This window comes from Homarus americanus, unplaced genomic scaffold (assembly GCF_018991925.1).
Source record: "Homarus americanus isolate GMGI-L3 unplaced genomic scaffold, GMGI_Hamer_2.0 scaffold40798, whole genome shotgun sequence".
Classification (NCBI taxonomy): domain Eukaryota; kingdom Metazoa; phylum Arthropoda; class Malacostraca; order Decapoda; family Nephropidae; genus Homarus; species Homarus americanus.
Window position 1 is genome coordinate 2,796 of NW_024722824.1, and position 15,849 is coordinate 18,644.

The following is a 15,849-nucleotide window of genomic DNA, read 5'->3' on the forward strand; positions in this document are numbered from 1 at the left end:
GTACAGGGAACAGTTTTTGTGTGCCCTTTAGCTGATCGAATCACCCACCAATGCTTCTCAGTTTAACTTTGTTTACAGTGTTGTGAACATCCAGTTTGTTGGTCTCTTGAATATTTCTGCATTTTTACATTAAAATTATTGGTCATTCTGAAATTTAGTTCACATATTGATAATATACAGTGCATAAATTATTATGAAACATGAAGAAGGCATTAGAACCAATGCACTCTGTAAAGAATATGGCATGTCATCATCGACTGCCTCTACAAACAGCTGTTTGATATGTAAACAAAGCTGCCGGGAAAATGACATACACACAACAAAGTAAGTTAAAATGCAGTATTCTATTGTTTTATATTTATTATTATATAGTATAATATACAGTACAGTTCTGAATTTAGTTTCTATTTGACATTTTGTTAATTCTATTACCAGTATACAGTACTTTGTTTGTATACTTTTTCTGTGAGTTGGAACCAATTACCCAATATCCTATTGAAACAATAGACCCAGTTAACGAAACTTTCGGTTAAAAACCGACTCTGTGGAATCAATTGTGTTCGTTAATCGAGGGACCACTGTATTTTGTTGTGTGTCTACACACACACACATACTGTATATACAATACAGGTAAAGGAAATTACTGTCTCTAGAGCGAATGGCTTCCTGTCCCAGCCGCAAAAATGCCGGCAATTTTTAATCTACCCACAGACATTCTTGGGTACATCCAGGGTATCATCCGCAAATAATAGAGGACAGTTAAATATAAATCCGTGAACTTGGGGGGCCCCCTGTACATCAATAAACACATACCATACATGGAGTTACTAACCTTGTGGTAGCCAAAGAGGGTGTCTCTGTTGACATAAAAGAGTTGACATTTACTAGGTGGAGGCAGGTTGGAGGGCAGGGTGGAGAGGGAGGCCTCAAGACAAAGTAACTGGTGGAGCCATGACTCCACAGGGTCACCACTCTTGTACCTAATGGACTCCTCCAGAGTAACCTGTTGCATGCGATTAATTAACAATTAGCACAGGAGAAAACATTATATGTGTAATACTACATCTCTATCTCTAATACTTACATAAAAAATGCTTTACACCTAGAATATAAAAAAACATTTTGATATATTATACCAATCATAATGCATATACCAGTTTCTTCTGTGAGATACACATGTATCCACATTAGTATGAAAATCAAATTAGACATCATGAAAAATTGCAGGCAATATGGTAATTTATGGATGTATGTACTGTATGTAATGAAGCGAGGAGAATTTTATTTCTTGATCGTCGATCCACTCTGCTTAATCATATTAACAAATCTGGGTGAGCAGATGAACAGACAGGTACAATTGCCCAAATCAATGATGTCACGATTTCCAGAAATTTTCAATCAGAAAGTGATATCTGGCAACTAACTTTGCTTTTTCGAGGTGGAATACTATTTTGTGAAATAGTAACAGAAATTAATTAATAAATGATAAATCAGTTTTTCATAATACTGTAAGAGCAAAACATATACTTAAAATTTTAGTATACCTGTACTGTATTTTAAATCGATAGCATTTAGGTGAAATGAGTACAGAACTGAATACAAAATATAAATTAATAAAATAATAATTGAGCTCACCACGTTTATGCCATGTCCTTCTTCATGAATTACACATATCTGTGACTAATTCTATCTCTGCTAAACCATGCCTGTTATTTCCTTATACATAACAAATTGTGTGGACATATTTGGGGACAGTATTTGTGTGTTTTTTGTGTACTTGTCACAGGTGTATACAACATTACCACAAGAATAACACTGGCTGTTGTATACACGAGTTTCTGTAGCCCAAACGAGAGAGATCAGCTGTTACAACGGCTGTCCTTTTTGTTCTGTATGCATCTTTGTCTTTCAAGTATGGGATTGGGATATAGCTCTTTTATTTTTACTTTCCATCCAAAAGCCTTTTACCTGGAAAACTATGAGGGATTGCTAGAAAAAGGGTTGGCAGAGAGATGACTCAAGAGTTCGGTAAAACAGCATCACCCCACAACATCGCTTAATCTACTGGTTACTCAGCTCTAACAGTCCCACCCCCACACAGCGCACACACCATCCATAAGATACAGTTGCCAGATACCGCTGTTTGGGTGAATCATACTGAAAACAGTGAAACCACTTCTTATGCCAATTGTACAAATTAATGTGCTCCCTACAAAACCAGTGCAGAGTAAAATGTGACACAAGAATAATGGTTTTATATCATGAAATGAAATGAAAAGGAACATCCAGTTACTAATCTGCAGATATATAAACTTCTATTAAGCCCATACCTCATGTAAAACTCTACCAAGTTCTGTTGTTCCAGACTTTTTATCACCATGATCAGCTTCTGCAGAGCTTGTCTTGGTCTGATTCCTGAGCTGGTCTATTAACTTGAGAGAGAGGGACCTGCCTGTGCCTTCATAGCCAGACACAGTAGAGGATAAAAACACCAGATACGGGCCCAGAAGTTTACGAACAAGAGGAAGAGGGATGGCAGCAGCTTCATCAATCACCACAAGTTCTGCCTGACCAAGACTACTACTCTCGTTAGGTGTGATGTACTGTAAAATTTCAAATTATCATTATGTGTTCACCACCTGCACATTTACTTCAGGGACAGAAAATCATAGATTATACACTGCAACACAAAGAGCAATATATCAGTAAAATTTTACCTGAAATCAATCTGCCAACTATTTTTCTTTTTTTTTTTGGTTATATAATCTTCAATTCCACCATCTTATTACATTTTCACATATGACTTAATGGTAACATGATTAACTAAATTCTATCAAATTATCAAAGTTTTATCAGCATTTTCATTCCAACTTGTGCTCTAGCATGCCTCATGAATCACCAAAATAAGATATATAACAACCGAACCCACCTGGATAACTTGTTGTCTGTTCCGGGTTAGTGCCACCCTCATCACACAGTTGCTGAATTGTGGATCACTTGAGCGCAGAACCTGGTAGTTCATGTGCTCTTCATAACCCATCACATTTAAGCCCTTAAGGACAAACTCAAACAGGGTGTTTAAATTCTCTGGGCTTGGTGATGTGACGAAGATATTGGAGTAGCCAAAGGCAATGGCACCAGCTGATAAGGCAAAGTATGGAAGTGTTATTAGGTTGTTTCCTTATGAATATCTTATACTTTATAGTAAGTGGGTTGGGTTGACTTTTATTAGGTTAAGATGGGTTACATACCATAAGGGTATGTTTGATTAGGTTAGTTGTTTATGCCATATATAGAATCATTATTTTCGGGGAACTGAATGCTCTTTGTTTTCTTTTACTTGCCACATCCTTGCAGAAAACTTGTGTATCCTACATTTTCTCAAACATCACATTATTATTCCAAACTGACAATCCCATTTTTGTTGCATAGTTTTCCCTCATATCATACCATTCCTGACCATTCAAAACTTCCTTGTATCTACCTTTTCAGTTAATATTAAGTACAATACAAATCCTTTCTCCTTCGTGAATACTAAAGACAAGTACTTTCTTCGTTGTACTTAAGCGGTAAAAGTGCTCCTCTGTTGGATACCAAATACAAATAGTTCACTATTATGAACACTCCAGTAATCCTACTTCCCTAAGGTAATACTAAGTCAGGCAATGCAGGGATTTTTACTATTGAAAAGTGGGAGGAGTAAGTGCTTGAGGTGAAAAGGATAAATGTGAGAATTCGGGTTTTGAAACTAATTATGGGCAAGAATCTGGTGACTGTTGTATCTGCAGGTTGGGCAAAGTGGAGCAGAAAAAGACAAGTTCTAGGATGAACTGCTGAAGGTGACAGAATAATTGAGTTTAGGTACACTAAATAATGATTGAGGAATAACATTAATTAGAGTAGTGTTTAATGAAGAGTTGGTGAATAAATAAAGTGCAATGACATTCATAAAATTGGAAGAAAATATAGGAGCAACATGCCTATTGATATTCCAAGTGCTGCAGATTTGCCTCGTCCTCTGCCAGCAGTGAGAGTGACTGTAGTACGGAGTGTCTTTTCTGTGATGGCCACTATAAACTGTAGCACTGACTTAGCCTGGAAAGAAAATATAAAGTAACTATATTTTACCATTCATCTATGCTTTTACATCCCAACTTTCATGCTTCTACTTACAGGTTTAGAAATATGTTAACCTTTCTCAAAGAGGAATATCATTCCCTAATAACTTTCTTATCTGTGACAATTTTACTTTCTATTCCCACATCCAGTAGTAGTTTGTCTAACATTTTAACACCGACAATTATGGTCTAATTTCTAATATGGTATTCCCCATTTCCAAAATAATGTTTTCTCACCGAGCATTTGTAATGGATAATCCCAGTCTATCAAAGCTACTTTACTTGGTACTGGCACTCATATTTCAATGTTCATTCAATATCACACCGTAAGATGGTGTGACTTCGGACAAAAAAAAAAATTGAAGAGGTGACCATTCGTAGACAGTTACAGTAAGCAGAGTTTTCTTGGTATCAAAACATTGCCCTAACTTTCTCTGGCAGGAGCATACCCCAGAGTATATAAAGTAATATATCTAGTGAAAAATATTAGAAACATGTTTTTCTTAAAAATTTAGAAACAATCTGGGGTGCTTGATATATCCTATATACAGTACATGCACTTGGAAATGTGACTTGAATGAAGGTACATAAAAATTTTCTTCAACTTGATGAGACTTTGGACCACTCAAAAATGACTTAAGAGGCACAATCCAAATATTATCCATGCATATTTGCAAGATTGCATGAGATACAGCAAAACTTTTACAGTAATGGCAATATACATGGTACTGATAACAAAATAATGATAGAACTAATCTACAGGTCAGGGGATAAAACAAGAATATGTACACTACTGCACACCGGTGCTCTGTTAAATTTGTCTAGCTGTCTCTCCTAATGTACAATCTAAAAAAATAAAAAAGAGAAAAAAATAAAACAGAACCAAACACCGTGTTAGTGTTATTTTCACGTCATACAATTTTCTAGAAAAGTTTTCCCTTCTCTTGGTTCTTCTTCCCCTTTTGACCTATACAGTAGCTATATGTAATTTTGTTGCTGCAGATATTTTTCCAAATTTTTTCCGAGTTCAATATTGCCTGAAGACATCCCCACACTGTTCAGCCAGACTCTAACAGGTAACAGCCATTGAATTAACACTGTTGTCTGAAGTCACCCAGTCTCTGGGGTGAATTTAGACACTTTTAAATTTTCTCTTCATGAAAAAGTATGATGTTTAGTGAATTTCCATTAACAGGTATGAATAGCCCATTAGTTCATGCACCAATAGCATACTTAGCATATGCTTTTAGCCTTCAAACTTAAACTGCAGCTACATACTACACACTAGTCATGATTCTCTCACAGATGTTTCAATTGCAATTCTTGAGTTTCTGACCTTAAAGAAGTGGATATATGGAGTACTTAGGTATCAATGAGAGGGATTTTACTGAGCTATGATTGGTTACTTAGTAGAAACTTTTGGCTATTCAAAAATAAGCTTGCCTTCAAGTTCTCCACCACTAGTATGGAAAAGGTGATTTTTTAATGAGCAAGATTTTCATATCTAAGAAATATTGGTGGTTATAAAGCAACATGTAGACTTTAAGTTCAACAACACAGAAATATGATGAGTTTAGAAATTATAATCACCTGGTCTAGTGTCTTGCACAAGTCTACCAAGAGCCCTATTGGAGGGTTGTCCTTGAGTGACTCCTTAAGATCTTTCAGTTCCTGGTCTTGAGGCGACATCGGGGCGTTGGCAGATTTGGCGGGCACTGGTTGCAAGTCTCGCAAGTGTGACGATACAGGTAGAATACGCAGCTGGTCATCTAACACCACACATGATGGGCAGGAAGCTAAGGAGAGGATGAATCTGAAAAAAATATTGTATCTTAATCTCTGCTAATAATCATACATTGGTAAGAAAATGGACTGAATTAAGTGCACCATTTCATCTATAGAAGAATATTTGGCATGGAGATACTAGACACATACACCCGAGAAGTTTCACGAAGGTGGAATTTAGGGGAGCTGGACTCAGTGGTTGGCCCCCACCCCTAAAGGTGGAGCTCCTTCATTAAAAGCACATTAATTTTTCTGTTTCTTACTATGCATAATTATTAAGATAAGAGAGCTGAAATTTGAGGTTACTCTTTTATTGGGTAATTAATTTTGGCTTAGGACAGACATAGACTATGTGTCTGCACTCAGGCAATACCAAGTACTATACACCAGTTATAAGATTATAACGCTTGGACTTAAAAACGAAACTGTGGCTGAACTTACTGGTATTCTAAATTTTAAACTAAGAAAAAGGTAAAACTAATATTGCCCAGAATAATAATACAGTACAGTATTACCCCGCTTAACGCGGTTTCACTTAACGCGATTTCGCATATACACGGTGCCTCGCCAGAACCGAACTTTCACTTAACGCGGTTCATCTACCCATATACACAGTGAAGTATAATTTTTTTTTATTTAGCTCATAAAATTCATACAAATTACCCGGCCAGAATATAATTTACATTGCTGGAATTCTTACAATATGATGATCATTTTGAATATAAACATCATAGATTTTGCATTAGACATACAAATTTTAGATATAATGTTTACTCTGAGTAAATATGTTATCTTTTGTGCAAAATATATGACATTTATATTCAAAATATTCCTGGTCTTACAAGGAATTCAGCAATGTCAATTATATTATCCTAACTTTAATCTGAGGTATTATTTATTACTAAAAATAAATATTCTTGTTTTCCCTACGTCTGGTAGGGAGGGTTGGTGAGGGTGGGGGTGAGGAGGACCGACCGACCATCTAACTGCAGTGTGAAAAAAATTTTTTTTTATTAACTGAAGATATTTGTTTAAGCTCATAAAATTCATACAAATTACCGGCCAGAATATAATTTACATGCTGGAATTCTTACAATTTGATGATCATTTTGAATATAAATATCATAGATTTTGCATTAGACATACAAATTTTAGATATAATGTTTACTCTGAGTAAATATGTTATCTTTTGTGCAAAATATATGACATTTATATTCAAAATATTCCTGATCTTAAAGGAATTCAGCAATGTTAATTATATTATCTAACTTTAATCTGAGTATTATTTATTACTAAATGTTAAAATTTAGTTTTTCACCCTACATTTCTCTTGTAGGGAGGGTGGAGTGGGGGTGGGAGGTTGAACGGACCGACCATTTGCGCGTTGGAAGGAGAATACTGATAACTGAAGATATTTGTTTTAGCTCATAAAATTCATACAAATTACCCGCCAGAATATAATTTACATTGCTGAATTCTTACAATTTGATGACCATTTGAATATAAACATCATAGATATTGCATTAGACATACAAATTTTAGATATATTTACTCTGAGTAAATATTGTTATCTTTTGCAAAATATATGACATTTATATTCAAAATATTCCTGGTCTTACAAGGAATCCAGCAATGTCAATTATATTATCTAACTTTAGCTTGAGGTTATTTATTAAAATCCAGGTTCCCCAAAATTTCTCAGAGAGGAAGAGCCAGCAGTGTAGTGTGAGAAGAGGAGGGAGTTGAGTCCATTATTTGAATGGACATTAACTTAGCGACTGTATTTCTCTATTTCTCTTAAGTATTAATTGTGTGCATGTACCATCATAAAATTTTGATGTTATTTTACTAGAACATAGGTATTGTGTCGAAAAAAGTAGGGTTTGGCGGTGCGGGCCAGTCTCTATTGGAATTAATCCCATATGTTCTGTTGTTCATAACGTGGTTTTCACTTAACCACGGTACCCTGGTTCAATTGACGCGTTAGCTAACGAGGTACTACTGTACTGTAATTAATAAATCAGTAAAACATTTGGGGGCAGCTGCATGTGGTTTCCTCACCTTTCATTGAATCTGGGTACAACATACTGGTGGACCTCTGTGCGTGCAAGCATGCACATCCATGCTGAGTGTGTGTACAGCTGCCGTAGCGGCGTCATAGTCTGGGAGTAGGACAATGACTCCACCACCTTCCACAGTCTCCATGGTGCGGCACAAGATGTTCGGGGTCAGAGCCTCAAAATCCTATTAAAAGTTCATAAAATATGTATATTAGCAGTCTAGAACAGAAAAAAAAAAAATATAAGTGCACCCATTGTAATTTTTTTTTTAATTGACAGCAGGTAGGTCTTAGTATTCTCTCATGTGCACATCATTACATATGGTATCTGTAGAGACACCTGAATCTCTTTACACAAACAGTGCAGTAAGAGGGCCTAGGGCAGTGGTTCCCCAAACTGGGAGGCAAGAGGTTGGTACAGTGGGGTGTGAAGACATGTGAAAACACACAGTACAGTATATACTGTACATATTGACAATCTTTTCCTTTATTATAATTTTTCAATACAAATATGTTACATTATTTTTTTCTGAGTATATTTCAATCTTCCCTATATGCAAAAGAGACACGAATAAAATAATTACAAGTTAGTTGACATTGAAAGTAATATAAATATGAATAAAGTTGGGTCTTCATTGCTGTCAATTGAACCCGTGATACCGCGTAAAACGAGAAACGGGTAAATGAAATAACACAACATAGTTAATTGAAATAGAGACTGGGCGACCCCCCAAACTCCACTTTTTCGGCACAATCGTAAATGACCAAATTTACAGCGTAAATCAAGCATTTCAATTCTGGCAAGGCACACAGCGTAAATGACACAACGTGTAAAACATGGAAATCCAGACTCAACTGTACAAGGTGTAAATTTGATTAAAATTTGATTATATTCTAAAACTGGGGAACCTAGTGGGTTTGGTAATAAGTAAATTGGGGCATCATGTGAAAGGTTTGGAATCCTTGGCTTATATTAAGAGGCAGGAAAGGCAGGGAGTACAAGGGAAGGTTTCACCTAGGTTAACCCACACAAGTGTGGAAAATTGCGATAAGACAATGATGACAATGATGATGTGGTTGGAGGGATGAAGAGGTGTAGCCTGACAGGGCAACCAAGGGAGCTGTGTTTATGGTCAATCCCCACAAAAGAAGTTTCTAGTGTTAATAAGATAAATCTCAGAAAATAGACAAATGTACAATATATGCTAGTAGCCTGTACTATATTTCTCTTGGTTTAAGGTGGAAATGTTTTCTTGTCCTTCATTTGATGATTTATGAAGTCTGGTATCGATGAAGTCGCAAAGTTCCTCTCTTTTTCTAAGTATTACAGTAATACTCAAGGCCTTAGGGCGATAAACACTGGCTATAGAACCAGAGTTTGGTTTACAATATACAGTGGTCCCTCGGTTAACGTAACACAATTCGTCTAGAAGGTCGTTTGCTAACCAATCCACTTGTTTCAATGGGATATTGGGTAATTGGTTCCAGCTCACCAAAAAGACATACAAAGTAAAAAATGCAGTAAAAGTACACCTACTTTGAGGTGTGTATTTAGAAGGCTCCTGGTTGATGATGATGATGAATTAGAATTGGGAAGAGAAGGAAGAAGAAGAGAAGGAAGTGGGGATGGAGGAGAAATCACCTTCAGGGGACCCATGCTGATGCTGTCATTTCACCAATAAAATTTTAGTTAGCTAGGTGTAATTCAAGATTATTTTTAAATCAACACTGCACTATATATTATCAATATGTTAACCAAAGTTCAGAATGACCAATAATTTTAATGAAAAATGCAAAAATATTCAAGACACCAACAAAATAGTTGCTCTTCAACAGTAAACAAGGCCAGACTGACGCCTGGTGGTCTACTCATGCATCTGATGGGTGCACAACTAACTAGTTCTGTACTGCATATATTATCAATGTGTTAAATAAATGTTAAAATGACTAATAATTTTAATATAAAACATTAAAAATAGTAAATAGCACAACTTTATTGATATTTAATCCATTGGAAATGAATGTAAAACATAGAATAGATTACTGAATTGGCTGAGTACTATACCCCTCAGCTGATCTCAAAACAACAAAACATGATGTTTGTAACTAGTTCCATGTACTGCATATATTATCAATATGTTAAATAAATGTTAAAAAGACTAATAATTTTAACATAAAAAATGCAAAAATATTTAAGAGCACAACTTTCTTGATATTTACTCCACTGGAAACGAATGAAAACATAGAATAGATTACTGAATTGGCAGACTAGCCCATTAGCTGACCAGCTGATGCTCACAACAAAACGGATTTTCGTAAGGATTTCGTAAATCAAATTTTTGTTCGTTAACCAATTGAAGATTCTATAGAAGGTAATCCGTTAACCGAAATTTCGTTAATCAAAGCATTCAGTAACCGAGGGACCACTGTATAAGGTATCTGTGAGAATGTAATACTATTGGCTTGCCAGGTAACCAAATATACAATTATCCATATAAGAGATATAAATCTTCCAATCACCAAGTATTAGAAAGATAAATTAGTCATAAATCAGTGCATCACACTTTAGATCATTTAACTATTTGATGAAAGCAAATGTTTAGCAGATGTGAAGTTCATTATATCAATGCCACAATGAGTAGTAATATCTAGTCTTTTGACTGCCTCTGAGAGTAGCTACCATTCTGTCGGCTAAGAGGACACTGGAAGTTCTCCATATAGCATTGCCCAGTTCCATAAAACCTGCTCTAAATTTACAAGATGGCAACCAGACACCATGCCATCAGGTAATCATGGCTAACTAACAGAAGTAAGGAAAATGGTTGTAAAACAGTGATGATGAGCATATGCCTAATGTAATTATGAAGAGACATGCCTATGAATACAGCAACAGAAAAGATGTTGCAAGAAAGAAATAGTATTGTGAAGTTTCTTCATCTGACACTAACTCACTCACCTGCAGTACACACATCTTGAAGGTGTTTCCCAGGATCTTGTGGGTCTCTTGTAGAAGCAGTACCTGATGTCAGTCATGGAAACAAACATTTCAAATGGGTCATCTCATTGATATCAACTTGCCCAGTTCTTATCCTGGCCTGCAGTTGCTTCATTTTTCTTTCGTGTGAGGAGAAAGTCAGTTCTTTCTTGTAGCACCATAGGACGTTAGCCTGCTTGGAGGCTTGACTTGGACAAATATATGCAAAAACACAACCTAATAACGAAAAAATCTTAAATGAATGATTAGCAGAATACAAAAATTTTATATCACTCTTGGTGATTTAATATTTAATGGATATAAAATCTCATTTACTTATACACAGGTATGGTTACAGTGACAATATTTTTCAAATTTACGGTTATTAATACACCTATAATAAAGGAGACCAAACAGTCTTGATTGTATACAGAGACTAGTTTCTAATGAAAGACTTGCACATTACTCTGATCTGTAAGTAGAAAAAGTAATAGTGATACTACAGTGAACGGGGCCCATCGTGCTCAGTGAAAGTTTAAACACTCGTAGCTATTAGCGCAAGAACCGCCGTCCGCCGACAGCATACAGTGAATGAGGGTGCACCAAGTCCGTAGACTTGCATTGTTTTCCATAGTAAATAAAATGGTTAATTAATGCCTTCCTAAAGAAACCATCGGCATGGGACCAGGTTTGTCCCACTCTACTAATTTTTATGATTTTTCCACCAAGTTTGATGAAAACGATTGTGCGTTTAGCTGCCTACAACAGACACACAGACAGACAGCTATTCCTATAGTATATAGATGATGGGTGGTGTTATATGTAGTGATGATGGATGGTGTTATATGAGTGATGATGGATGGTGTTATATGTAGTGATGATGGATGGTGTTATATGGTGATGATGGATGATGTATACAGTATGTAGTGATGATGGTGGTGTTATTGGATGATGGATGGTGTTATATGTAGTGATGATGGATGTGTTATATACAGTGATGATGGATGGTGTTATATGGTGATGATGGATGGTGTAATATGTAGTATGATGGATGATGTTATATGGTGATGATGATGTTGTATGGTGTGATGATGGGTGGTATTGTAGTGATGATGGATGGTGTTATATGTAGTGATGATGGATGGTGTTATATGTAGTGATGATGGATGATGTTATACAGTATGTAGTGATGATGGATGGTGTTATATGTAGTGATGATGGATGGTGTTATATGTAGTGATGATGGATGGTGTTATATACAGTGATGATGGATGGTGTTATATGTAGTGATGATGGATGGTGTAATATGTAGTGATGATGGATGATGTTATATGTAGTGATGATGGATGTTGTTATATGTAGTGATGATGGGTGGTGCATATGTAGTGATGATGGATGGTGTTATATGTAGTGATGATGGATGGTGTTATATGTAGTGATGATGGATGGTGTTATATGTAGTGATGATGGATGGTGTTATATGTAGTGATGATGAATGGTGTATATGTAGTGATGATGGATGATGTTATATGGTGATGATGGATGTTGTTATATGTAGTGATGATGGGTGGTGTATATGTAGTGATGATTAGACAATAAAATAATAACAGTTACAGTCGACCTTTTGTTAATTCGGACTAATGGGGGAAGGGTGTCCGTTTTAGCGATTGTCCGAATTAACCGATTTAGTTAATATTGCATTATATTTCAAAGTCATTGTTTTCGTCACGATTTTATCCCACTTTCCACTGTAATACGTGCGTAATTTCAGCAAAAATATTACATTTCCGTGAATGTATTATATCAAGCACAGTATGAATAAAATATCATTGTAATATAACAGTATTTTAACCGAAAAACTATTAAAAAACGAGTAACATCTCTTGAACAACGGAAGGTTAGGTAAAATCTTTTGTTTTCGTCATGTAGTTTATCCTATTTTACATTAAAATACATCACGTTTCAGCAAACTACTATTTATTTCCAAGAATATATTCATTTAGGCACAGTTAAGGTAAAATATACATGTGATGTAACAGTTTTAACTGAAAACGATTCGAAAACACGTGTACCGTCTAGCTGATACTCAACAGCTGGTTGAAACAATAGAGGTTGAAGTAGATTACCGGTATTATATTAAGTGTGAAATATCGAAAAGGTTTTTATTACCGGTATTTTTTGTAGATCAATGAGAACTGTGATACCGTATATATGATATGATAAGTTAGCCTGTAGCTAAGAACTTCAACATAGACTACTGAAAACACGTTGTAAGGTAATTTAGCCTATTGTAAGTTGGTGAGCTTCATTTGCTGAAGGAACTGCACAACTTTTCATTACTAATTGGTACATATTTCACGTTTCCATTGTTTACTGGCAGTAAATGGTAAATATATTTCATGTCTGAAGCTAAGTTGCACCCCCCACACTAGTGGTGGATATGTTACATTTAACCAAAAGATGCTGGTGTTTTATCCCAGCAGTGGGTGGACCAGCATTTTAGCTTAAGGTCCGTGGATAATATCCCCCAAAAAAGTTCAGATTTTGTCCGAATTATCTGAACCGGATTAAAGGGGTCCAATTAACGGTGGGTCACTGTAATGCTAAAAAATATACTTTGCTGTACTGTTAGTGAAAAAAACATGGTGGGAGGGAACTTACATATACACAGTTAATGAACTATTGATGGAAGAAATATTGGGGACTGAATAGTGAGACAATGTGGAGCCTCCGGAGAGTGGCGCCACCGTGGCCCAGAAGGCGTGCTTCCTAGTGTGTGTGAGTGTGTGTGTGTGTGTGTGTGTGTGTGTGTGTGTGTATATATATATATATATATATATATATATATATATATATATATATATATATATATATATATATATATATATATATATATATATATATATATATATATATATATAAGAATCTGCTGATAGCATACAGCGACATCATTTTTCAGATGGTTGCGTTGTTATAACTGGTCGGTTTGTTATAATGATGGTAGTGGTTTTTGTAATCATGGTTGTGGTTGTTATAATCACGGTCGTGGTTGTTATAATCATGGTTGTGGTTGTTATAATGACAGTCGGGGGTTGTTATAATCATGGTAGTGGTTTTATAATGCGGTTGTGGTTGTTATAATCATGGTCAGCGTTATAACTGGCGGTAGTGGTTTTTAATCATGGTTGTGGTTGTTATAATCATGGTCGGGTTGTTATAATCAGCGGTCGCGGGTTGTTATAACTGGCGGACGTGGTTGTTATAATCAGCGGTCGATTGTTATAATCATGGTCGTGGTTGTTATAATCATGGACGTGGTTGTTATAATCATGGTCGTGTTGTTATAATCATGGTCGTGGTTGTTATAATCATGAGGTCGTGGTTGTTTATAATCATGGACGTGGTTGTTATAATGGTGGTCGTGGTTGTTATAATCATGGTCGCGGGTTGTTATAACTACGGTCGGGTTATAATCATGGACGTGTTTATAATCATGGTAGTGGTTTTATAATCATGGTTGGTTGTTGTTATAATCACAGTCATGGTTGTTATAATCATGGTAGTGGTTTTATAATCATGGTTGTGGTTGTTATAATCTGGGCGGTCGTTGTTTTTAATCATGGTCATGGTTGTTATAATCATGGTCGTGGTTGTTATAATCATGTCGTGGTTGTTATAATCATGGTCGTGGTTGTTATAATCACGGTCATAGTTGTTATAATCAAAGTCCTGGTTGTTATAATCATGGATCGTGGTTGTTATAATCATGGTCGGGTTGTTATAATCATGGTCGGTTATAATCACGGTCAGTTGTTATAATCAAAGTCCTGGTTGTTATAATCATGGTCGTGGTTGTTATAATGGCGTTCGTTGTTATAATCATGGTCGTGGTTATAATCACGGTCGTGGGTTGTTATAATCATGGTAGTGGTTTTTATAATCATGGTTGTGGTTGTTATAATCACAGTCATGGTTGTTATAATCATGGTAGTGGTTTTATAATCATGGTTGTGGTTGTTATAATCGCTGGTTGTTATAATCACAATCATGGTTGTTATAATCGCGGTAGTGGTTGTTATAATCATGGTTGTGGCTGTTATAACTGGCGGCGGGTTGTTATAACTGGCGGTGGGTTATAATCATGGTCGTGGTTGTTATAATCGTGGTCGTGGTTGTTATAATCATGGTCGTGGTTGTGTTATAATTGTGGTCGTGGTTGTTATAATCATGGTCGCGGGTTGTTATAATTGTGGTCGGGTTGTTATAACTGGGCGGTCGTGGTTGTTATAATCATGGTCGGGTTGTTATAATCATGGTCGTGGTTGTTATAATCATGGTCGTGGTTGTTATAATCACGGCCATGGTTGTTATAATCATGGTCGGTTGTTATAATCATGGTCGGTTGTTATAATCATGGTCGTGGTTGTTATAACGCGTGACGGGTTGTTATAATCATGGTCGTGGTTGTTATAATCATGGTCGTGGTTATATAACTGGTGGTCGTGGTTGTTATAATCATGCGGTCGTGGTTGTTATAATCACGGTCGTGGTTATAATCATGCGGTTTTAATCATGGTTGTGGTTGTTATAATCTCAGTCATGGTTGTTATAATCACTGGCGGTAGTGGTTTTTATAATCATGGTTGTGGTTGTTATAATCATGGTCGTGGTTGCTATAATCACAGTCATGGTTGTTATAATCATGGTAGTGGTTGTTATAATCATGGTTGTGGCTGTTATAATCATGGACGTGGTTGTTATAATCGGTCGTTGTTATAATCATGGTCGGTTTGTTATAATCATGGTCGTGGTTGTTATAATCATGACGTGGTTGTTATAATCATGGTCGGTTGTTATAATCATGGTTGTGGTTGTTATAATCATGGTCGTGGTTGTTATAATCATGTCGTACG

At 36.0% G+C, this 15,849-nt stretch overlaps 1 protein-coding gene across 1 annotated transcript; it reads right to left on the minus strand.

Annotated features, from left to right (window-relative positions):
- Positions 1-649: 649 nt before the first annotated feature.
- Positions 650-11,173, minus strand: LOC121863162 (RNA cytidine acetyltransferase-like; the record flags this gene model as incomplete). Its single annotated transcript, XM_042361649.1, is given in 10 exon segments — positions 650-1,003; positions 2,331-2,603; positions 2,930-3,141; positions 3,981-4,095; positions 5,709-5,931; positions 7,965-8,012; positions 8,014-8,147; positions 10,919-10,968; positions 10,971-11,024; positions 11,027-11,173. Coding segments are annotated over 10 exon segments (1,610 nt in total), but the record flags the coding sequence as incomplete, so codon positions are not given.
- Positions 11,174-15,849: the final 4,676 nt, after the last annotated feature.